At 33.2% G+C, this 25,926-nt stretch overlaps 1 protein-coding gene across 5 annotated transcripts in view; it reads right to left on the bottom strand.

The window, feature by feature from the left end:
- Window positions 1–4,346: 4,346 nt before the first annotated feature.
- iffo2b (intermediate filament family orphan 2b) overlaps window positions 4,347–25,926 on the bottom strand; it is a 39,875-nt gene continuing 18,295 nt past the window's right edge. For 2 of the 5 annotated variants that reach the window (XM_016240815.1, XM_016240816.1), the window contains exons 3-11: window positions 20,149–20,209; window positions 15,926–16,021; window positions 15,268–15,327; window positions 12,333–12,503; window positions 11,633–11,772; window positions 8,588–8,777; window positions 7,940–8,029; window positions 7,698–7,822; window positions 4,347–6,082 (exon numbers count right to left, since the gene is read on the bottom strand). In XM_016240815.1, coding sequence (XP_016096301.1) covers window positions 5,977–6,082; window positions 7,698–7,822; window positions 7,940–8,029; window positions 8,588–8,777; window positions 11,633–11,772; window positions 12,333–12,503; window positions 15,268–15,327; window positions 15,926–16,021; window positions 20,149–20,209 — 1,039 coding nt within the window. In that variant the 3' untranslated portion in view covers window positions 4,347–5,976. The remainder of the gene's footprint in view (window positions 6,083–7,697; window positions 7,823–7,939; window positions 8,030–8,587; window positions 8,778–11,632; window positions 11,773–12,332; window positions 12,504–15,267; window positions 15,328–15,925; window positions 16,022–20,148; window positions 20,210–25,926) is intronic. The other 3 variants (XM_016240817.1, XM_016240818.1, XM_016240819.1) reach the window with 3 other exon arrangements.

Genomic DNA, 25,926 nt, shown 5'->3' with positions numbered 1-25,926 from the left:
AAATTATTATTAAATTATTAATAAAAATGAAAAAGACTAAAAATGACTTTCTCTGAGATTATTATACTTTTTTATTATTAATGCCCTACACCAACCCTACCCCTAAACCTACCCCTTACAGGAAACTTTCTGCATTTTTAGATTTTCAAAAAATATAATAATAATAATAATTAATTTAATCTCGTTTTTAATGAACACATGCTATACATTTATGGCCTTAAACATAAACACTAATTAAATATGGGTTTCTTAAAACAGAATCATTATGAACAAAATAAAAAGGACCTGAACAATGCAAATTAATCAATTACGTTTATTTATTTATTTTTTTGACCCCAGCACCAAATACATTCATTATTTTGAAACATACACCAGTAGCTCACACACCAGGAAAATTCATTTGCAGCAAAAACAAATAATAAAGACAACATATAATTGTTCTAATGTACCTATACTGATCATTTCAGATGTCAAAGTAATTATCATACAAATAAAAAGATAATAAACAGTACTATGAGAAGGATTTAGGCCACAGATGTTGCTAAAGTCAGAAACTGAAACTCTTTCGTAGGCTTTCAGTAAAACCGGCTGATGCTGGTACGATGAAGGGGGTCTAATAAACTGGTGTTTTATGCTTTATTAGAAATTCCATATTCATTTCAAAAGTAATTGTGCAAAGTTATTGTGTACTCAGCTTGGCATATGGGCAAACCCCGACTTCAGTCCAGATCAGAATGGTCCAAATCTGAGCTCATACGGTCAAAACCCATGAGAATGAAAAAATCCAACGTGTTTCATCTTCTGTCTGATGAAATAAATAACATGTTCTACTAACGACCGCATCTGATATTCTGTACATTCATTGATAAAGGCAAATCTTGATGTGAATGCAAAACATTTACCATTCTTAACTCATTGTGTGTTCCGGTCATTTTAACCCATTGAGGATTTTCTTTTACCTGAAATTCCTAGGCAATGTTATCGAATTGGACTAAAATGTACTGACTTTGCTCACAGAGATGGTGTAACAACTTAAAATTTGTTGTTAATTTTTGTACTTTTGTGTTATTGTTTCCCCCCACCTTGTTACACATGTGGTCTTCTTCAAAAATGACCGGCTTACAAAAAAATTCCTTAGAAATTTCTTCTCGTTATACTATATTATTACCAAATATTGTATTCAATCTTTTTAACAACTTGTTTTGCTTTAATTAGAACAGGTTTGAGCTAATGCACTTACATTTTTGAGCAAACATTGACAGAATTATCCACAAATAATGATTTTTTTTACTCAAAAACTGAGGTGAATAAGCTCAGATGGCCAGTCAGTTCCAAAAAGAAATACAAAACCTTAGCTAACTGAAAGAAAACAAGTTCACATTTGATTGATTCCAAGATTTGGTGACAATTAGTGCTGGGTAGTAACTGATTACATGTAAACTGCAGATTCCAAAAATTAAGTATCCACTAGTCAGGTGACTATAATTATACAGGCCACACAATTATACAGGCCGCCTGCATTAAAATTTGACATTTTTATGATTAAAATTAATTAGCTTTTCATCACCTCAAGAACCTCAATTTGGTGTTTAAAGCACTTCTTGATGTTGATAACAAAAAATGGGAAATATTTTCTTAAAGGGGTCCTATTATGCTTTTTCACTTTTTTAATTTTAGTCAGTGTGTAGTGTGTATGTTTGGGCATAAAAAAAGATCTAGAAAGTTACAAATCTCAAAGTCCACTCCAAAGGGAGATATTTCCTTTTTTTTAAAATCCCTTTTAAAGAACTACAACGAACGGCTCGTTTGGACTACAGCGTTTGTTTTCCGGGCTTTGTGATATCACAAAGCGGCTCATTAGAATATCATTAAAAAGAATTCCCGCCTGCAGAAATGTGAATGCAACACATTTTGTTTTTCGGAAGGCAGACCTTCATCAAAGCCGGAACTAATCGAGCCGTTTGTGCCAGGATGGGGAGAACGGTATTTTAATAATGTAAATTATGTGAAAAATAATGCGTTTTTCGAACCACCAAGCATGAGAGCATGTTCTAGTACACCCCCAAAACAAAATCAAGACTTTGTAAAAGAGCATAATAGGACCCCTTTAAGAGTTAGTTCAAAAGTAATCTAAAAGTAATCAAAGAGTACTCAGAATACATTACCTAATATGTGTAATACAACAGATTACGCTACTAATTAACTACATTTTCCGTTATGTAATTTGTAATCATGGACTACAGTTTGTAAATAATCTACCCAGCGCTGGAGATTATACAGCATAATGAGAGATTTACAAGCCATTTTTAAAATGCTGTTGTTGTTTTGTTGACCGGTAACACCAAATTAGGTAAAGCACAAGGGTAAAGAAAAACAGCATATTTGATTTGAAGACAAAATGTTAGGCTTGAAACATACTCTATGCAAATATGTGAAGTCAAATGCTACACAAACTCAAACTTTGTGTTGTTGTGTTCTGAAATTGATCAAGTATGTTTCTGGCTTTATGCTTATGAAAGTTTGCGCTATATGAGCCCATCACTGCAGAAATTTTAACCTACATTTGCTGCCATTTTGTGCTTTTATTAAATTGACAAAAACACAAATATGATGACAGCATTACTTTCTCATGCAGTTTCAATTAGTAAGTTCTTTTCAAATACAACATTCAAGCTTAATAACTTCTAAAAGACGTTTACCAACTCATACCTTTGCTTAGGATACTTTACAGAGATAATTCTCACTTTTCTTCTATAAAAACACAATGGAATTAAATCAGAAAAAAACATTTTTTCAGCTTATGATTTTGTGTGGTAATTCACCTTGTGATACTGCCCTTTTCCCATTTTTTTGTTCAAAAACCATACAATTGATTTTGAGATGAGACATCTGACCCATGTTATGGATTCAGATTCAGACAAAAAAATAGCTTGATTTTCACCATAAACAATACAAAATAGGCTAACAGTGTTTCGAAAGGCAAAGACTCCTATAAGTGCATGTTTAATTTTTTTCAGGGAAAAGCATCCAAATTAACCCCGGATACCCAGAATATTATAAAATCAGATGAATTTTATATATTATAAAATTCAAAAGCCAGATTTTTTCCCCAATCTTTGATAAGTTAGGAAATCAAATACACAAACTAAATTCCAAAATGTACAGATGATTTGATAATATATGATATCAACTCTTTAGCTAAATTAATATGTTGTAAAACGAATAAACAAAAATGATGCCCACCAACTTATTTACTATAAAATATGTTTTTAAAAACCTTTTGCGACCATATTTTGAGCTTATAATTACATCTTTGAGCTTATAATTAAATCACCGATCTATTAATAAAACCCATCAAATTTCCCCATATTTCAGATTAATATGTTTAAAATAATATGTATGAACACAATTTTTAACCAAGGAATGTACACTACTGGTCAAACATTTGGAATAATTAATTGGAAAGAAGACTCTTCTGCTCACCAAAGCTACATTTATTTGAGCAAAAATACAGTAAAAATAGTAAATATTCTGAAATGTTATTACAATTTCAAATAACTGTTTCTATTTGAATATATATTAAATTGTCATTTTTTTCCTGTGATGCAAAGCTGAATTTTCAGCATCATTACTCCAGTCTTCAGTGTCACATGATCCTTCGGAAATCATTCTAATATGCTGATTTGCTGCTAAAGAAACATTTCTGATTATTATCAATGTTGAAAACACTTGTGCTGCTTCACATGTTTGTGTTTTGATGAAATAAGGAGCAGGAGAGACTTCTTTCAAAAACATTAAAAAATCTTAATTCTTCCAAACATTTGACCAGTAGTGTATAAGCTAAAAATGCCAAATATAAAGAGCCAAAAAAGACCAAGCAAAATAAACAAAAAGGCAATTATATTAACAAACCATATCCATGAAAACAAACCTGAATCTGTATGGAACAGTGGCCACTGTGAGGGCTTAATGCCATAATTTGACATTTTTTTATCTACATATATTTATAGACATGGGTATAGTTTCAGATACACCCAACATGGTCTATATACACAAACCATATCCATGAAAACAAACCTGAATCTGTATGGAACAGTGGCCACTGTGAGGGCTTAATGCCATAATTTGAAATTTTTTTATCTACATATATTTATAGACATGGGTATAATTTCAGATACACCCAACATGGTCTATATAGAATAAAAACCTCCACCTGAAAACTCTTCTAACTATATAACCTAACAAAGAAACTGCTTAGACAAGTCCTCATACAATCAATAAAATATATTTGATAATCTCCCCCGTGATTATAATGAGTGCAACTTTAGAAAGTAGTGGAAATGCAGTAAGGCCATCCAAAATGAACCTGCAATGTGTATATATAGGCACATAGTTCTTTAATATTTGAGATACTGATGTGTGTAACTCTTAAAAAAGCTTCAATCATCATTGGTTGCTGCTTAAAATGATGGGACACTGTTCCACAGATTCTGCCATTAAGTGTGTAAACATTAAAACATGTGAACGTAGTACATAACACATGAAATCGCCTAAGGCAAATCAAACCCAGCTAACAGGGAACGTTTTGCTAACGTTCTGGCAAGGTTTTCTCAAAGTTATCAACAAACGTTCTTTCAGTAACGTTAATAGAATGCTTGTTTAAAGTTATCTGGTTTTTAAGAATGTTCTCAAAACGTTTTTTTCTGAAATCTTTCAGTTGGACATTCATCTGACATTTTTTTTTTTTTAAATGTTACTAATTGTTTCAGAACGTTGAGAGAGCATTCAAAAGTAACATTTCCATAATGTTCGCAAAATGAGAAAATGGAATGTTCCCTTAACGTTCGCATAACCAGGGGGAAAAAAAGGTTTTAACCTTCTGGTGCTTAACTTTATTGTTATAATACATATTTTCCGAAACATGTTTTACTCTAAAACTGCAATATAATTAAAACCATAATCGTAAACAAGTTGTGTTCCGAATTTGAAGTTTATATCACAAAAAAACGAGCTTTCAGTAAGATTTTCTTTGAGCGCAGTACCAAACGTTTCCACTAGATGAAATTCGTTTCCCATTCATTTCCAATGCGGACATTTTTGACTGCAAAAAATGGGACTATTTTTTTCACAACCATTTAATCTTTTTGAATCATGTCCATATATTTGATTTTTTTGATCATGATTTTTTTTTTCACATAGCAATTGCCAAATCCTTTACCAAGATTAATTCTATTCTGATGAATTAAAAATTCTAAAAAAAAATTTTTTTTAAACAATTTGTGGGTAAAAAATTACTGAAGAGCACCAGAGGGTTACAACAATTTGATGAAACCTGGATATTTTGATGTTCAGAGAACATTCAGGAATAACATTTTCAAAACTAGCTGGGAACGTTAGCAAAACATTCTTAGAGCGTATTTTTGTTAGCTGGGAAAACACAGATCACAAAATAAGGCCGATTGCATAGAACATGAGCTGTTTCCACATTCGCAAACTGGGTTCGAGGCTTAAAGGCCAAAGTGTTTCTGCAGTAAACTGTTGATTTCTGAAATAGTTTTTAGAAAAATAAAAAGCCACAAATATTAAAGAACTCATTCTGATGTGTTCGATCGCAGCGAGTTCAGTCCGTTTTGGTCTGATCGGCTTTCAGTCTTGTGTATCACTCACATTGTGTGAACGTTTTCCGGTTTCTTATCGAGATATGGGCTTGATTTCGGGTTTGATCAAGTGTATTGTGTTATGTATTTTAGCTGGGATCGATCTGATTCGTAGTTAGGCTGTCCCGTGACAGCTGTGGCACCGTGTGACGCATTGATATTGACACTCTGACACGGAGACGTTAAAGCACCTACAGGATTTGGGGTTTGAGGGAGTGGGCTCTGTCCCTCAGTGTAAGGCCATTGGCCAATTGCTGGGAGGCCTGAGAGCTGATTGGAGCTCGTGGGGGGAAGAGGGCGGGGCCAGACTGGGCAGGTATCAGCTGATTGGCCCCTCCGTCTCTCCGTCCTTGTCCGACTCGTCTTGTATCTCTTCAGTGTTCCCTGAGTCACTGCTCGCGGATGAGCTGATGGAAAGAGAATTTCTGAAAGAGAAAGAGAATATGATTCAAATCCACATTAAAAAACCCTCATTCTCAGGAAACGCTGTCAGTTTTGTCTGCAGGACTTATTATTGATAAAATGAACATGGAAAATCTAACTAAATTAAAACGAAATATAAAAAAAAAATGTATTACGGGAAATAAAATAAATGTTAACTAAAATAAAATAACTTAAAAAGCTTAAACATTTCTCAACTTAAAATAACTAAAACTGAAATTAAAATGAATAAAAATTATTAAGACATTTAAAAAAATACAAAAAATTACAACAAAATTACTAAAGCTAACTAAAATGGAAATGAAAATGGAAAATAGAAAAAAACTAATTCATACTAAGAAACTATATTCCACTTGTGTGATGAATGAATATCATCCGTGATTTATGCCATCTCTTTAATTACACTTCTAAACATCACATTTTAGCACAAAAAAGGCAGATAAAAGATCAATATATATATATATATATCAGAATCAGAATCAGAAAGAGCTTTATTGCCAAGTATGTTTGCACATACAAGGAATTTGTTATAGTGTCACAAGCTTCCAGTACACAGAGACAACAACAACACACAGATAATACAAATTAGATGTGAATAAAATACACATACGCATAAATATAAACCACAAAAAAAGAATAATGTGTATGTACAGGTGTGGTATAGATGGAATAGGAATAGAATAAAATTAAATAAGTTGTAGGGATGTACTAGGGTTTAGGGTGATAAATAATTATAAGGTTATTGCACATACTGTACTTTAATTGCACAATGGGAGAACATTAACTGTTCATGAGATAGATTGCCTGGGGAAAGAAACTGTATATATATATATATAAATAAAGTTGTGCAAGCTATGGCAGTGATCTGTGTTTGTGTTTTTCATTCTAAAGGAATTTATATACAAGATTAAAATAAAAAATGGCAAAATAACCACAATCATTTTCTACATGCAACATTATGAGGTCATTTAACATTTATTGTGACAAAGCTGAAAAACAAGATATAAGCTGCCATTATATTTGTATTTTTTATTTGTTATGTAGGGGATTTTAAAAATGTGATTTCTAGACCTGAATGTAAATTTTAAAAAAGTCATGCAAATTCTTAATATATAAATATATAAATATATATATATATATATATATATATATATATATATGGGTGTTAGAAATTGCTATTTGTGAGTAAATAATAAAAAACGAATGAATCAGTGTAATCACAAACGTCTGGAAAAGTCATGTAAATTGATAATAAAAAGTGTAAGCCCTGTAAAACATTGTTATTGAAAATTGTAAAGTGAAATGATCTATAATTATTTTATTTAATTATTTTAATATATTGGCACTCCTAATTCCTGCAATTAAAAAGAAATGGTCAGCCTTGTCATTACAGGAGAAGAAAACCTCATCTTAAAATGAAAGTGATTCATCATTTGCTAGCTGATCACATCTTGCCGGGTTAGGACATATTGCTAGACTTTGTCTTTAGTACTTTTGAAAACGACAGATATTTCAGATCTTAGATCAGCACTATAAGCTGTTTTTCTTAGCAAACGTCCTTTAGTGAAGCTGCATTCTCTGAATGATGAGTGAAATCACCTGCCACCCTTGATCATTCTCTTGCACGTCTCCATCTGCACGTCCAGCCCTCGTTTCATGCTGCACATCTCCATGTACTCATGCAGATGTTTGTTCATGTCACTCTTAGCCGTGGCCAACTCCATCTGTGTGCGAGAGAGATAGATCGCAGACACATTCAACTTCAGTAGGAGGACAAACACGATCCCAACCAATCCCAGTTTGACTTGGATGGAAATACAGAAAAACAGGCACATTCTAACCTCGATTTGTCCGATTGTCTTCTGATATTCCTGCTCTCTGGTCTTGAAAACAGACTCGGTCTCATCGATGAGATTTCCCAGACTGCAATCCTGAGATATGTGACACACAATGGCTTATTTCACTCATATTTACTCTCAATCTGTACAAATGTGCTGAGAACAACACTGATAAAAGAAGAAATGAAAACATTTATTGAGCAAGGTGGCATTAAATTGATGAAAATTGACAGTAAAGACATTTATAATGTTACAAAAGATTTCTATTTCAAGTAAATGCTGTTTTTTAACTTTCTATTCAGCAAAAATGTGTTTCCACAAAACTATGAAGCAGCACAAGTGTTTTCAACATTGATAATAATCACAAATGTCTCTTTTCTGAAGGATCATGTGACACTGAAGACTGGAGTAATGATGCTGAAAATTCAGCTTTAGATCACAGGAATAAATTACATTTTAAAATATATTCACATAGAAAATAGTTATTTTAAATTGTTATAATATCTCACAATTTTACAGTTTTTCCTGCATTTTTAATCAGAAACATGCAACCTTGGTGAGCAGAAGAGACTTCTTTCAAAAGCATTAGATAGTCTGACCGACCCCAGTCATTTGAACAGTAGTGTATATGGATGAGAAATGGAAACTCACAGTGTCGTGTGCGTCTCCGTTGCTGTCGAGGGCACCGGTGCTGTTGTTAAGGCTGTAGGGCATGTTGTAATTGGTGAAATCCTCCCATAGCAGCAGCGTATCATCGTTCTCTTCCCACGTCAAACTGTCACAGTCATCATCGATCTCAAATGTCTCCCGCCTAGCAACAAATGAGTTATCTGAACAATGTCTGCGTGTGAGGAAATAGAATGGGACAGAAAGAGAGGAGAGAGAAAGAGCAGGCAGTGAAGACAGTCACAGGACGAGAGTGAAGACCAGCAGAAAACAGGACGGATACATACACATACAGACGTACACCACATTAAACGAGACCCAAATCTGATTTTTGCCTCACTGTGAACAGCGAAATTTGCACTCACATTTTCAAGTGGAAATTGGGTATGCATTTGTTTTGCAATGTGACTTCAGTTTTTTTATTTTTATTATTATTCATTATTTGAAAGCATCATTTAACCCTGTAAAGCCAGACATATGAAATTATAGTCAGATAAAAAAAAATAAAAAATGTATCTAAAAAAGGTTTGCTCATGTATTTTTGTTGAGTATCATCTTCAATACATCAGGTTTTCATGGCTCATATAATATTATTTAGTAAGAATATAGAGGAAAAAACAGCTCGGTTTTATTCAAAGGCAAAGATATGCAATTTGGTGCAAATGCTGATATTTATATGGTCAAAAAGTAAGATGAAATTCTGATAACTTGCAATGTAAATCAGTGAGATCTTAATAACAGTATAACAGACTACTTACATAAAATGATATAAATATCAGTTGTCACTCTGTATCTCCCAATAATATGTCTTAGTAAAAAGATATTTAAATGCATAGTTTTATTATCAATGCTCTGTAGTTTTAAAACATATAATGCAATGCCATGTTGACTGAGAGTTGAACAAATAAATGTTGCTCAAAAACCTGATTATCAAATTTGATACATTTTAATGACTTTACGAAAATAAAAAAGATTTATATTGTATGGATAATCAAGTAAACCTAAGTTTCTTCAGTACAGTAAGTGTTCATCTTGAAATATTACTAACAATATAAAAGTTATTCTTACGTTTACTTTATAAAAATTAGTAAAGATTTCACAGCAAAAAGACACATGAACCACAACCTGAAGGTGGACGTTTTTACAATTAACAGTGTCTCCCTGACATGACTGCATAAACACTACTGCGTTCCTGAAACCACGCCTTCTTTCTTTGCGTGCACATTTGGGGGGCATTATGCTAATATTTCCACATAGTGACGTAGATATGTGGGGGCGTGTTAGAACGAGCCGTTTTAGGTAGGTGTGGTTGACTCTTAACTTTTATAAAGAATATCTCTTTGGATTTGAGACTTTAGTCTTTGCAATTTTACAGTTTTTCTTTATGCACCAAGAGCTTGTAACACTCCAAAGAGAAAGGAAAACTTGAAATCGCATCATATGACCCCTTTAAAAGGCCTTTTACTTGCCTTTTTTACCTAAAAAATTTCAACCAGACATCAGAAAGCATGTAGTAGATTGTGTGCAACAGGCTTTCAGCCAAGTTTTGTGTAATCATCAAAACATAAAATGATACAGGCTTTATAGGGTTAAAGAGGTGCTCCACCTGAAAAACATTTGATTTCATTACTGTTTTAGTCATTTGCAATTAATTTAATGAATCATTCATTTGAGTCAGTAAACTCAGGTTGCTGTCTAAAAAAACTAGGTGGTATTACAGTTTTTTTATTCGCTTTGGTAGCCTACTGTTTTCACAAGTAAAGTGTATATTTTCAAAACTCTTAGTACAAAAATCTAAACTGATCACACTTGTAACATCGCTAGTCATTCTTTTCAAAACTGATCTCATGCTTTCATTACAATTACACATATTTTCATCCACACAATCATTGTTTCAAAACATAAGCTTATTGTAATATATATTGAGAACATTTGATTTAATCACCGAAACACAACAGTATAATCTTTTTTCAATTTAGGACTTTTAACAATCAGTTCAATTGAAGAGCAAACAATGCAAGATACATGTTTCAAATCCCCTTTGTTGCTGAAATAATTACAGTAATACAGGCAATGATAATTAATACAGGCATAACTGTCATGTTAGAAAATACACTTACATTACCTAACCTGCATAACTCACGTAAAATCCATAATGTTTGAAAAAATATTTATTCTGTGTGTTATCAAAAGGTGCGATGAAGGTCTGGCATGGCCATAAGGTTTTGTGCTAGAACAGAGTTTACTGTCAATGCAGTAAATGTCCTCACTGTGCCATATGACTGAATCTATACTGTAACTGAATTTTTCAGATGAAGGGTGAGTTATAGTAATGTGCGGTCTTTACCATGGTAATGCCTCCATATACAGTATCACATGGCATAATATAAAATGCTGTGTTTGATGCCATCTGTCTCCCTTCTCCTGATTTTTCTTTATAAAGACATCTCAATTATAAATACAGTATGTTATCAACTAACATAGTTTTGACCTGACACTATTATTCAAGATGCAACATCTGAGAGTCAGCTGATGCGAGCTTGACTAACGTGACCTGCCAGAACTAACGCTACGCTTGATTTTTGAGTGAAATATTTATTATTAAGTTTTAACTTCTTATTTTTTTGCATGCATGTCAAAAGACAAGTTTTGCGATTAAGACCGGTGTATGATACGAGCCATATTTCAAACAGTTGCATGCGAAGAACCTTAAAAATATCAGATTTGGGGAGAAAATCAAGAGTCGGGCACTTTGGCTTGCACTACAATAGCTAGGTGAAAGTGCGAAAGTGAGAATCAGAAAAACACAGAAATACCAGCTTTACGGGATCATGAAAGTGGAAAAAGATTAAAGTCTCAGTCCCCATTCATTACAAACGCATGGAAAAAGAGCAGCCTGCACAATTCCCCAAAATTGCTTTTGTCTGCCTGCAATTCTTTTCATCACCACTTGGTGCCCCCAGAGTAAGCATGAGATGATCTCATATCTCAGGCTGAAACCTGAATGTGTTTTTTGTTGTGAGGACTCACAGATGGTTGAGCATGCGTTTCATCTGGTCTGTGATGTTGAACGGGACGTCCTCCTCCGAAGTGCTGGGATCCGCATCCATCTCTGAGCTTTCCTCATCCGATACTGGCTTCTTCTCCTTCTTTTTGCACACCACAGCCATCTGAAATACACGAACATATATTACAGGCTAGGGGTGTGTGATACTGACAAAAAATGTTATCTCGATAGTTCATGTGATTTTTTCAATAATGATAATTAAACAATATTTTGCTGAGAGTGTTTTTTTTGCCAGTACAGTGGCTAGTTTAGGTCTGCCAATGGATAAATAAATATGACACTAAAACCGCCAATAGGTGGCATCAAGTAATGAGTGATTCATTGAATCATTCATTTAAATGATTCGTTCGAAATAGCTGATTCATTTAGAACCGAAGCAATTGGCTGTCTTTATGAATGGATCATTGAATCATTGACTCAAATGATTCATTCAAAAACAGATTCATTCAGAAAGGAAACAAATTTTAGACAGTGTGTCTAAAATATAACTAACTCAATGTTTTTTGAACTGTGGTATAAAGTTTGCAATCGCACACGCGCTAATATTCGCAAAAACAGCAGGCTCTCATGCTTAGTGGCATTCTAACTACATTCTATTCTAATAGGCTTCCTCATGCATGCTTCAAGACGTGTTTTTGTTTGTTTTTTGGTTTTTTTACTCACCCTGTCTGCTGGTGCTCTGGATGGACTGAGGTTGAACATCTTGGACATGTCCTCTGAGTTCCTCTGCTGGGCCACGTCACACAGTTTGGCTGTGATGTCTATTCTCCTGCAGATGTCCATGTCCACCGTCATGGCTTTCTCCTGAATCTTGGTGTCAAGGTCGGACATTTGCTAAACAAAGATTCAAGCAGCAGGGTTAGAAAATGAAAAGGAAACGATTTCTGTACAAACAATACGTTTATGATGCTGGAGAAACAGCATTTACTTAGTCAGAATGGATTTTTGTCTTCAAAGTCTGGTCTATGAATGTCAGTAGTTTAAAAAAAGCAATTGTCACTTTATTCTTACTCCCATGCCTCTAGATTTACATGAAGGCAACGTTCACACCGCAAAATTCAGCAATTTTTGACATGGGCTGTCAGTATTTTATTTGACAGCTGTATTTATTAACAGGTGTAACTCTCGAATTGTCCATAATGAACCATATACTGTCTGTATGAGCAAGTAAACAAAGTCAATCCCCTTTTCTTTAGTAGCCATAGTGACAATGACCTAATTTAAATATCAAATATGGTCCAATTGATGAGTAATTAAATTTCTTATTAAAAAAATAATTTTTTTTTAAATAAAAAAGAGTTGTTTAAAATGAAAAATTACGGTAATGTTAATATAAAAAAAAAACATAAAAAACATGGAATGTATTTAAAAAATAAATTGAATTTTTAAACATAAAAACAATATTGTAAAATAGAAAACAATATTATTAAAATTAAAATAAATGTTGATATTAATATAAAATATTTTTAAAATAAAAACAATACAAATGTATTAAAAAAGAAACTGTAATTATTCAAAAATAAAAACAATATTTGTAAATTAGAAAACATTTTTCAAAATGAAAAATAAATATTGATATTTTTAATATACATTTTTTTTAAATAAAAACAATATTTTAAAATTGAAAATAGTATTTTATAATAAAAATAAATGTTCATATTTGTTAAAATAAAAATAATATTTTTATATTAAAAAAGAATGTTAAGATTTTTAAATCAAAATAAAAAATGTAAAATAAAAATATATTTAAAAAATAAATGGTAATATTTAAAAAAATAAAAATAAAAACAATATTTGTAAAATAGAAAAAAATATTTTTAAAATAAAAAATAAATACTGATATTTTTAATATAAAAATATTTTTAAAATAAATGTAGATCACTTAGTTAAAAATACACCATTCATAAAAAAACTAATTCAGTTTGGTTCTCTGCACACCACAAATAAAAATGAAAATTCAAAAGAAAATACTATTGTCACTAACAGAAATTTTCGTGAGTGAATTGGTTTGGAAAATGTAGCTGTCACATGTAAATAACTGAATGGAGTGTAGCTGCAGTGTGTGTGTGGCCATACTGTAGTTATGCAGATTCAAACCGAGAAACTCTCATTCTCTTAACAAAAACACCCAGTGCTACAGGATCATGCTAAATCATTATAATCTCATGCTGAACATCAATTATAAGATAGAAACAACACATCAGTCATCAATCAATGTCATTGCACACAGACGCTCAGACCAACAAGTTAGTCTTGTGGTAAATCCACAGGCACGCAACCAACGTGAGCGGTTAATCTCACCTGAAGGCCTTATGGGAAACAGTTGCTCTGATTTATTTATTCTGCATGGAGAAGAGGAGGAGGCCGAGCAACAAAAACATTGAGGTACACCACCACAGAATAAAAAAAGAAAGAAATTCTCACAATTCTGCTTTTTTTTCTCATAACATGAGTTTATGTTTCACAATTCTGACTTTTCTCACACTTCTGAGAAAAAAAAAAGTGTGAATATTGGACATCAAATTCTGAGTTTATATCTCGCAATTCAGAGAAGACAAGTCGTATTCCAGGTTCATAACTTGCAATTACGAGATATAAAAATGCAGTTCTGAGAAGAAAAGTAAAAAATTCTGACTTTTTGTTCTCAGAAATGTGAGATATAAACTCAGAGTGACAAGAAAAAAGGCAGAATTGTGAGAAAGTAACAATTACCTTTTTTATTACCTTTTTTATGAGATATAAACTCGTAATTGTGAGAAAAAAAGTCTCAAAAAAAGCTTGTCACAATTTTCCTTGCAATTTTAAGTTCATATCTCACAATTTGGACTTATCTTCTCAGAATTGCAAGTTTATATTTCTCAAATGCAAGTTATAAACTTGTAATAAGACTTGCAATAAGAGTTTATATCTCACAATTCTGACTTTTTCCTTAGAATTGCAAGAAAAAAGTCTGAATTGTCCCTTCGCCTAGAGTTTGATTGACAGGCGATCTGACCAATCATAACGCAGACAGGAGAGTAGATTAACGTCGGTGGACTTGAACTTGAAAAATGGTGTGTTTTAGCATCTTTCCACGGTTGAAACGACACCTTCTGATGTTCACTCATGTTTATTTTGAGCTATAACTACTAGTAAAGAGGATGAGAGGATCGGTTCAGGTGCTGCTTGAACTGAGGAGCTACAGTGATCTGTCACCACACATTAAAGAGCCACAAAACACTATTTATTGTTTGAATTTCCTAAAAAAAGACCAAATTTGAAAGCTGAGATTTTGTTTCATGCCAAAAGTAACCTGCTTTGTCTTGCCTGTCGTCCTCTTTGCTCCGCGATGTATTTTTCACTGCGTGAGAACATGATGTGCGGCGTGAAAGCGTCATGGCTTGTCGGACGTAGCAACAGTAACTAAGGGGAATGGGTCTTTGCGATGGGTCAGTTGTGAGATAAAAAGTCATGATTCCTGTCTTAATTTTTTATTTCATGGCGGAAATAAGCTTCCATCAAAACAGATGCAAATTAAACAAATCAGGGCAATTGTTTTTCCTCGTTAAATTTAGTCCACTCAGTGCTTTCACAGATCATGTCTTGCATTCTCTCTTACTTTCAGGTCCAGGATTTTCCTCCGGTTTTCTACGGCTCTAGAGTGGCTCCGTCCGCCAGCCTTTATGATAAATAGCGATTTCAGTTCACAGCTTTTATTGCTCCAAAACTATGATTTTTAGCAGTGACACTCGAGTGAATGACTGGCTGGCTGACAGATGAAGCGAAGATGAGTAAGTCTAAACATTAAGCCGTAAATTCAGGTGACATCTGGATAAACGGTTTATTCATTCCTCACCATCTAGATCAGCCGGTACAAATCGAAGGCGTGTGTGCGTGGGATGATATGACAATGAGACTCAAAACAGAGCTCTGTTTGTGTATGTATTGTCTCTGTGTTTCTGCCAGAGGGGAAAAGTGGCAAATAAAGCCGAGCGAGTTTCATGGAAAACAACCAGTCACAGGATTTACTTTGGAATTAAGCTATTAAAACCTGATTGAAAAACTCAGATCCTTATCAAATGTGGTTAAAAACATCATCCATCATCCATCATCCATGGACTGAAAACACATTCTTATGCTGTGATCTGAAGATGGGATAAAATAATACAATGTTACTGATCTTCATAATGAGTACAAATAGATTTGGACTTTTTTTCTCCTAAGCATATGTCTTAAGTCTCTGTGATATTTTGGGCTCTAGATATGGAAATACTCACATCACTCATAAGGCTCTTGAAGACCACCAGTTCAGCTTTCAGTCTTTCGACCTTCTCGTTCAACTCGTCCTGAATGGCTTCGGATTCGTTTACGTTCTGAACACACGCAAACACGAACATAAGAAAACATGAACACACAAAGCAACATAAGAATACATGAAATAGTCTGTATGACGACACTTCACTCAAGCGGTCAGGGTTTAGCCAGGTTAGTTTGTTCTAGTTAGTTGGTGCATGTTTTAACTACACCATCTAGCAACAAAGACATCTCCACTGGCAAGCATTAAAAGTAGTCATATACACAACTGTTCAAAACAATCTCTTCTGCTCACCAAGACTGCATTTATTTGATCAAAAATGTGGTAAAAAAAAGGTAATATTATTTCAATTTGAAATAAGTGTTTTCTATCTGAATATATTTTAAGATGTAATTTATTTCTGTGATCAAAGCTGAATTTTCAGCATCATTCCTCCAGTCTTCAGTGTCACATGATCTTCAGAAATCATTCTAATATGCTGATTTGCTGCTCCAGAAACATTTCTGATTATTATCAGTGTTGAAAACAGTTGTGCTGCTTCATACAGTATGTTTGTGGAAACTGATCAATTTTCTTTCAGGATTTTCTGATGAATAGAAATTTCAATAAAAGTTCTAACTGTCACATATTAACTATTCACAATGTGATTATATTTGATTCCATTTAAAATATTGTAAATATTAAATATCATAAAATATTGTATATATTCAATTATGTATTCATAAATATTATATTTATAATTCATACATTTATTTAAATTGGTGATGCTCCAATTTTTTTTTAACCAAAACACTGAACGAAATTAGAAGTTGAAAAAGTTGAAAACCAAAACTGAAAAAAAATTATTTAATAAAAAATGTATCAAATTTATTTTTTTTGAACACTCAAATAAAAACTAAGTTGTATATAAGCATATAGAATACACGCATATAGTACACATGCACACATACTGTATATTGTATATTAAATATATATATTTTACCAGTGCCCAATTTGGAAGATTTTTAAATAACACAAAAATGACTTGTTTCTGTTAACAGACAGCTATCTCCTGATATTATAGACCTTGACTTGGCTTTATTAATAAAGCTTACAGACAGATCTTCATGTTAATGCCATGAGCACACACTTTCTGAAAAAAAAAAAGGTACGAAAGCTGTCACTGCAAATATGTACCATTAAGGTACTGATATGCACCTTTAGGAGTAAATAAAAGATACCACCCCAGTGACAGCTTTTGTACCTTTTTTCTGTGAGTGCATGATGCCAGTGTAGCCTGAACACAGCACACACTCTCTCCCATCTAATGAAATCCCCACAGCGACGGCGCTGAAGGTTGCAGAGGAAATCCATACAACTCAGGGCAGAATTTTAAAAAGCCGGCTCTGAGCATGTTTGGGATCTCTGGGGATGCTTCTCTCCTCTGCAGTTTTGCTGACCCATAATCCAACACAAACACAGATGCAGCCGTTTATTGATTTTCCCGCTGCATCAGCAGAGGATGGATCTCACACCTGCAGCGGGTTTCTGGGGTAATGTGGCGAGTTTGAGACTGACATGGATGCGGCACTGGGCCACGCGGACATATTTAAACACTCAAACTCTTAAATGCATTCCATTTACAGCCCTGACCCAGATTGTTTGATTAGACACACACACACACACACAGACACACACAGACACACACACACACACACACACACACACACACACACACACACACACATACACACACACACACACACACACAAACACACACACACACACACAGTCGTTTATATTTGCTCAGATCACATGTGTGAGAAGTTACTCATCATGTATTTTAGCAGGATGGCATGCTCACACTCACATGGGGTCATTTCAAGGAACACCAGATTTAATTTTATCATAAGCGGTTTATTCTGGGTGGTTGCTTATTATTTAAACTTTAACTTCTCTCAAATCTCTGACTTTTGATTGCAGAATCAATCTGAGCACAAACTGAGACATCATTGAGATCTCTTCTAAGACTTTAGAGGAGAAACATGTACGAATCCATACAGCAAAATGAGTTGTTAAATTATACAAAAAAATGACCAAACCTTATATTGTTATACATATAAATATATTTTGATACGTTTTTTACTTACTTATATTTCCTCATACTTTCTAGCTATTTTAATATTTATTTTCAATATATTTATATTGTCCAAAATACTTCGGACATGCATTGACTAAAAAGTCATTTTCTTGCCCCTTTCAAGTATGTTTTCTAATATTTTCTAATGTATTTAATGTAAATATATGTATATTGTTGTTACAAATACATTTTGCATTCACCCAAAATTTATTTTAAGACTAGAAATGGTTTTAAATGTTTTTCCTGTCCTCTGAAGTATATTTTTAAATATATTTCCTCAGATATTTTCTATGTACACATTTTATGTACATTTTGCAATAACTCAAAATTTATTTTAAGATTGGAAATGTATTTTCTTGCTGCATGAAGTATGTTTTCTTATATTTTTCAATATATTTTCTGTCCATTTTATATATATATTTTTTTCAATGTAAATATATATATATATATAGTCAAAAATACATAAAAAAAAATACATTGTGCATCAAATTTATTTTCAGATTGGAAATGTATTTTGGCATTTAAAGGTTTAAACCAAATATATTTGCTCAGATCACATGTGTGAGAAGTTACTCATCATGTATTTTAGCAGGATGGCATGCTCACACTCACATGGGGTCATTTCAAGGAACACCAGATTTAATTTTATCATAAGCGGTTTATTCTGGGTGGTTGCTTATTATTTAAACTTTAACTTCTCTCAAATCTCTGACTTTTGATTGCAGAATCAATCTGAGCACAAACTGAGACATCATTGAGATCTCTTCTAAGACTTTAGAGGAGAAACATGTACGAATCCATACAGCAAAATGAGTTGTTAAATTATACAAAAAAATGACCAAACCTTATATTGTTATACATATAAATATATTTTGATACGTTTTTTACTTACTTATATTTCCTCATACTTTCTAGCTATTTTAATATTTATTTTCAATATATTTATATTGTCCAAAATACTTCGGACATGCATTGACTAAAAAGTCATTTTCTTGCCCCTTTCAAGTATGTTTTCTAATATTTTCTAATGTATTTAATGTAAATATATGTATATTGTTGTTACAAATACATTTTGCATTCACCCAAAATTTATTTTAAGACTAGAAATGGTTTTAAATGTTTTTCCTGTCCTCTGAAGTATATTTTTAAATATATTTCCTCAGATATTTTCTATGTACACATTTTATGTACATTTTGCAATAACTCAAAATTTATTTTAAGATTGGAAATGTATTTTCTTGCTGCATGAAGTATGTTTTCTTATATTTTTCAATATATTTTCTGTCCATTTTATATATATATTTTTTTCAATGTAAATATATATATATATAGTCAAAAATACATGAAAAAAAATACATTGTGCATCAAATTTATTTTCAGATTGGAAATGTATTTTGGCATTTAAAGGTTTAAACCAAATATATTTTACATTTGGAAAATATATTGTCTTAAAGGGACAGTTCACCAAAAATGTTCACCCTCACGTCATTCCAAACCTGTGTGAGTTTCTTTCTTTTGCTGAACACAAAAGACGATTTTTCTGAAGAATGTTGGTAACCAAACAGTTGACGGTAGCCATCGACATCCATAATATTTATTTCCATACTATGGAAGTCAATGGGGACCAGAAACTGTTGGGTTACCAACATTCTTCAAAACATCTTCTTTCGTGTTTAACACATAAAGGTTTGGAACAACATGAGGATGAGTAAATGATGACAGAATTTTCATTTTCAGGTGAACTATCCCTTTAACTATACATTCCACATATATTTTGATCAGAAAAAAAAATATTTTTGCCATACTGGAAAAATGATACGTCCTGAAGAAACGCTTGAGAAGATCTTATTTGTGCTTTGCATTTGCATTTGGGCAACAAACGTGTTGAATACGACCCCTTTAACTGTATAATTTCAGTATGTTCTCCAGCATCATGGATCTGGATGTGGACACTCTTGTCATAGGTTTCAGCTGTCGTCAAGTGAGAAACCCACGTCACATAAATGGCAAATGTAATTAGTATCACATTGAGAGAGTCTAGACGGCTGGAGCGCAGGTGAGCTCACCTCCTGCAGCGTCTGCACCATCGACTCCATCTGTTCTCTTCTCGACAGCTCCTCCTCCCATCTGCAACACACAGGACACACCTCTGGTGAGTCTGACCATCACACTATGAGTCATTTTATATCATGGTAACGGTGCACATTTATGTTATAAAATTACAACTTTGCTGTTGTGGCAACAGCATCAAAGCCTCCTTAGGTGGAAAATCCAATGAATTAAATACTTACTCAAATGAAAGCAACTTCATCTGATATCAGTGCAACAGATTTCTATTATGTCCCAAACAGCAAAAAATATATATTTTTAAATATCCCAATATATTTGTGGCCATTTTTTGTATATTTTTGGGAATTTAAAAGCATTATTATTATTATTATTATTATTGCCCTCCATATATTTAAACCCAAGAAAATACATTCACATGTCACATTTGTAGAAGAACTTGTCTATAACACAGGTGAACATATAACACATCCTCCAGTAGGTTATTCCTAAATGTAAATTTTGATATTTCTGAAACATATTTTGGTATATGAAAGTTGAAAGTAAATATATCATAATATTTCACTTTCAAAACACTGCTTACAACATATATTTAGCATACTGAATATTTAAAATTGTAGCATTTATTTATTTATTCAATGTTTGAGAGTTAACGCTTGCATTAATACAAATGACTCAAGGCAATAAATCATAGATTAACCAATCTGATTGGATGCATCACCTTTTAAGTTTAATCAATCAATTATCACTTTGATTCATTTATATTTATACATTTAACAGATGCTTTTTATCACAGAGCCAACAACATTTGTAGTATACAATGCCAGGTTTATTAGAAAGCTAGATTAAAGTCTTAACTTATTTGGATCAACTCAAGAAGTCACCTTTATTTCTTTAGCGATTTATACAAAACAGATTGTTTCAAATGTGCTTCACAGTAATAAACAGGAAAATAACAGAACCAATGGTGCAAACTTCAGCTCTAAAAAGACAACAGTGTCATTATTCAGCTCACAGTGTAAATTAACATAAAGCAGTCCTGCTCGATTATAGCTATGCAGATGGTTCATGCTGTGTTCATATGCGGACAAAGGCTCATCTGTTCCCTTTTGGTCTCATTGATCGTTGAGCTCAGGAATCCTCCGGTAAACCCTCGGCTGTGCTCCGCTGGCGTCTGTGGTCTGTGTGCCCACCCCAAGGTGTCTGGGACGGGCCAGATCTGTAACCCAATACTGCGCTCTGACAGACAGAGGAAAACCAGCACAACCAGACCAAAGGGTAGACTTATGGGATTGATTCTTTACAGATATCAACTAATTCATGTTACAGATCATCACCTGAAATACAGCAAAAAATTTACTTATTCTTATGTGACGCCATTAGGAATTTGTTAAATTAAATTCTATTCTATTCTATTATATATATATATATATATATATATAAAACTTTTTTATCTTACAATTCTTTTTTCTCAGCAATTTTGTGTTATAAAGTCAGAACTGTGAATTTATATCTCGCAAAAATGTTGACTTTTTTTTATCTCAAAAGTCAGATTTAGGAGTTCATATCTCACAAAAAAATAGTGTCAATTGTGAGATAAAACGTTGCAATTAGCTACCTTTTTTATCTTGTATTCAGTGGCGGAAACATGCCTTCCATATATTATTTTATTTGGGGTCAGTAGCATTTATTTTAAAGACATTTTATACCTAGAACACTTTTATATGAATAATTTTATTTAGTGAGGATGCATAAGACACTACTTTCAAAAACATGCTGTGATTGGCTTATATAATAATATTAATTATTATTATTATTAAATAAAATGTATTATAATTCACTATATAACAAGGTTAGGTTATTGTGTATTCTGTGGTCTCTGTTTGGTTTACAGTAATCTGTAAAGTAAATTCAAATCAGGAAATGACAAACCACAAGCCAGGGAAATGCTTCTGAAAGCACATGAACCATTACTTAAATATGTATATCTGTTGCTTAAAGCCTGCAAATTATGACTGACAGCTGTAAAGAGACAGATAATCAAACGTGTAAACAGAATTGCAGAACAGCTCTGTGTGCCGGAGGGAATCTTTCTACTGACAATCAAGTAATTTCTGAGGCATCACTCCCTGTTGCTATGGCAACGCATGAGACCACCACTAAAATAGTGCAGATGAAGCACTCGATCACATTTACTGCTGGCTCTGAGCCGCTTCACTGTTACTACGGTGTGGTAAACAGTACACACTCACACTGCAGTGCTGCTGAATGAGACATGGGTCTATAAAGGACACACAGCCATGTGATGTCAGCATACTAATTAGGGCACTTGAGGATCTCAAGTGAGTGAAGTGGAAACTTTCCCTTAAGATACACACACACACACAGACACACGTGCGCTCTCAAACACACATAAAAGACACTTCAGCAAATCACAAATCCATCACAAAACACAAAATCTTTGCTTTCCTGTTGCCAGAGAAACTATGGCAGAAAACACACACTTAAAACCAAGGAAACCTCTGAAAAATGAGAAAAACACACAGATCTGTCTATCCATCCATCCATCCATCCATCCATCTATGTATTGTTCTATCCATCCGTTCATCCATCCATTCATCTATCTATCTATTGTAACCCAGTAACCTGCTAACCGGCCGTACAGTCAGATATGTGAAGCTGCTGCTGGTCACTGTATTCTCTCTCTCTCTCTGTCTGTGTCTAGACTGATGCTGATTGAACGCTGTTCCTAAAGTGCTGGTGTGTGGATCACACTGCTGCTGCTGCAGAGCTCTGCAGGTCACTGGAGTTCATCAGCCACATCAGCCAATCACAGCATAGCACAGCGCATCACTTCCTGCTGGATGCAGGGTGGCGTTAGCAGTGATGCAGAGGACAGAAGGACACAATCTGATCACAGTGGACAGTCTGGACCTTTGTATATGGTAAAGAGAGTCTTACTGTCATTGGAATACATAATTAAGCTCAGGAATGTTTCAAAATATGAAAATAGCATTTTCATATTTCTACATAATTATGTTTAACAGATATCCAAAGACATGCAGATCAGATTTTAGATATATGATATGCATCAGTATTCAGTTTACATTTATATGAAGCTTTATTTTTTTTTCAGCTTTTATTATTCATCACATGAGATATTTAATTTCCAAAATTAGAGTTTTGTGGCTTTTAGTCCATGTCTGTTAGCATGGAAGGAGGCATTAAATGTTCATCAAAGAATCCTGAAAACAATATCAGTTTCCACAAAAATATGAAGCAGCACAACTGTTTTCAATATTGATAATAATCAGAAATGTTTCAGCAGCAAATCAGCATATTAGAATGATTTCTGAAGGATCATGTGACACTGAAGACTGGAGTAATGATGCTGAAAATGTAACTTTGATCAAAGGAATAAATTACTTTTTAAAATGTACACAGAAAAACATATTTTAAATGATAACAATATTTCACAATATTATTGTTTTGAGTGTATTTGATCAAATAAATGCAGCCTTTATTAAGCATAAGTAACATATTTTAAAAACATTAAAAAATCTTACAGAATGGTAGTCTACGTTTAAATCGTACAGTCTTTGCTTCTGACCATGGACCAAAAATACAGCAGTAGCAAGAAGCAAGTCAAGCTTTTGGCAGGTGTTTGTGTGAACTAGTACAGGTTATTTAAAAACACAATGTGTTCCTTCCCATTGGTAAAGAAGAATCACTTTCAATTCTCCAGAACAACTAGTGAGGAGTGATTTTAATCCAGTAAACACTGAACCTAATCTCAGGAATGACAACAAGAGGACTAGTTCACTCCCAAACCCCATAAGGACAGTTTCCTGATTGTTTGAGAGGCTAATATAGACTGTACAAGGACAGACAGCAACAGATGAGAAAGTCAGTGCACAGATATTTGGCTACTCATGTACATGCATTATAAATGAGTCCCATTATGCACTGCACAAATGATTCAGTGTCACAAAAACTCCTCAGTTAATCTCACAGCTCTCTCAAATAATATTTAGGGATAAGATTTCATATTTATGCATTTTAACATAAACAAATGAATAAACGTAATGTGATGCATATTTTTCAGTCATAAATAAATGAAACGGGTATGATTTTGGTACTGAGAAAAATCATGGCATAGTTTATTAATAACTAGTTGCATCTATTTGATTTGATTTTAATAATCACATTTTCAAAATGCATTTATTATTATGCTTAGAATCAGAATAAATCTGTTCATTGTGAAAAATGTATTCAGTCAAAAATATGAACATGATTAAAATATATTATTATTATTATTATTATTACAGTAAAATTAGGCCGTTATTTTTTTTTTTTTTAGCGTTTTTTTGGAGATTGTCAGTCACTAATTTATGACTTTTTATTTTGCATGCATTTTGTGTACTGTTTATGAAGAATAGTGTTAAAATTTCCCAGAAAATACGACTCATTTCGCCAGTTCATGAGGAGACAGACTCATGTGACCAAGCTACATTCCTATGGCGGCTCAAAAATGTCAAATTACACATAATTTGCCTCTTTTTTCTTTAGTTTGGCTCTATAAAGCTGGGAAGTAATAGAGGAGGAAAATGCAATTGCCAAACCCATAAACATTAACTTCCCAGGAGGACTTACTTCTTCCTATATATGCAAATATGACAGAGGCATATGCTAATGTCTTGTATATGGGAGGTAAAATGTTTATGGCCAGCTGTTTGCATCTACAGAGGTCTCGTGGCTCTAAAAGCTGTTAGTTAAGGGTCTTACACAGCATGTTCAGCTTAAACACTTAAAAGAGAGCAACCTGTTCCCTGACATTCTTTTCTGTGACACAAATGATTCTACTCGTCTCAATTTATACAAACGTGTGTTGACCAGTGATCCATCTCAGCTGAAATACTGCTGCATGTGCAGAAATAAAGCGCAAGCCAATGCAGGAAATCAGCGATGTGTTTGTTTGTGAGTTCAGGGTCTGAATGATTAACCTGAGATGCAGAGGACAGAACAGATCCTTCTGCGCTCATGCACAGCAGCCTAATCAAACTCATAAATCACACACACGTTCACATGCCATGATTTATCGCTAATACTCTTTCCCCGGCGCGTTCACTGGTCCCTTCGTGACAGCCTCCGATGTCTTCACCATGTGGGTTTACTGCATGTTGTGAGCAAATATTTCACACTGATTATACTGTCCTCCAGAAGAGATGTGCAAGAGAGAGAGAGAGAGGCACTATAAAATCTGTTTGATTACTTCCATAAATTCCATGTTTTCCGTTGTAATTTTTCTGGATTCTATTTTAAAGTTTTAATTAAATTTTAATAATCAAAAAGATGTAATCGTTTTAATTTATACAACTTAATTTAATAATTTATTACATTTTTAACAATAATAGTGCCCTATGAAATATGTTTATTTATTTATTTTCAGAAATTCTATGTTTGATTTTTCTGGATTCCATTTGAATAGTTTATCTAAATTTTAATAATCAGAAATGATGTCTAATCAACTGAATTCATGAAACAATTTCAAGTTTGTAGAACAATAATGAACAATAATGTCCTATGAAGTGTGCATCTTTTTTTTTTTGACATTCTCTGTATTAATTTTTCTGCATTCAGTATTTTATTATTTAATATAGATTTATATGTCATCACCATCAATTGGTGGTAATCAAGTGAATGCATTAATCTGCAAACCACTGAATTAATCTGTTAAAAACTAATTACATTTTTAAACAATTCCTTAAAAAAATATT

This window comes from Sinocyclocheilus grahami, unplaced genomic scaffold (genome assembly GCF_001515645.1).
Source record: "Sinocyclocheilus grahami isolate Dianchi unplaced genomic scaffold, SAMN03320097.WGS_v1.1 scaffold601.1, whole genome shotgun sequence".
Taxonomy (NCBI): domain Eukaryota; kingdom Metazoa; phylum Chordata; class Actinopteri; order Cypriniformes; family Cyprinidae; genus Sinocyclocheilus; species Sinocyclocheilus grahami.
Note: the sequence above shows the minus strand (reverse complement) of the source record. Positions and strands in the feature narration are given on the sequence as shown.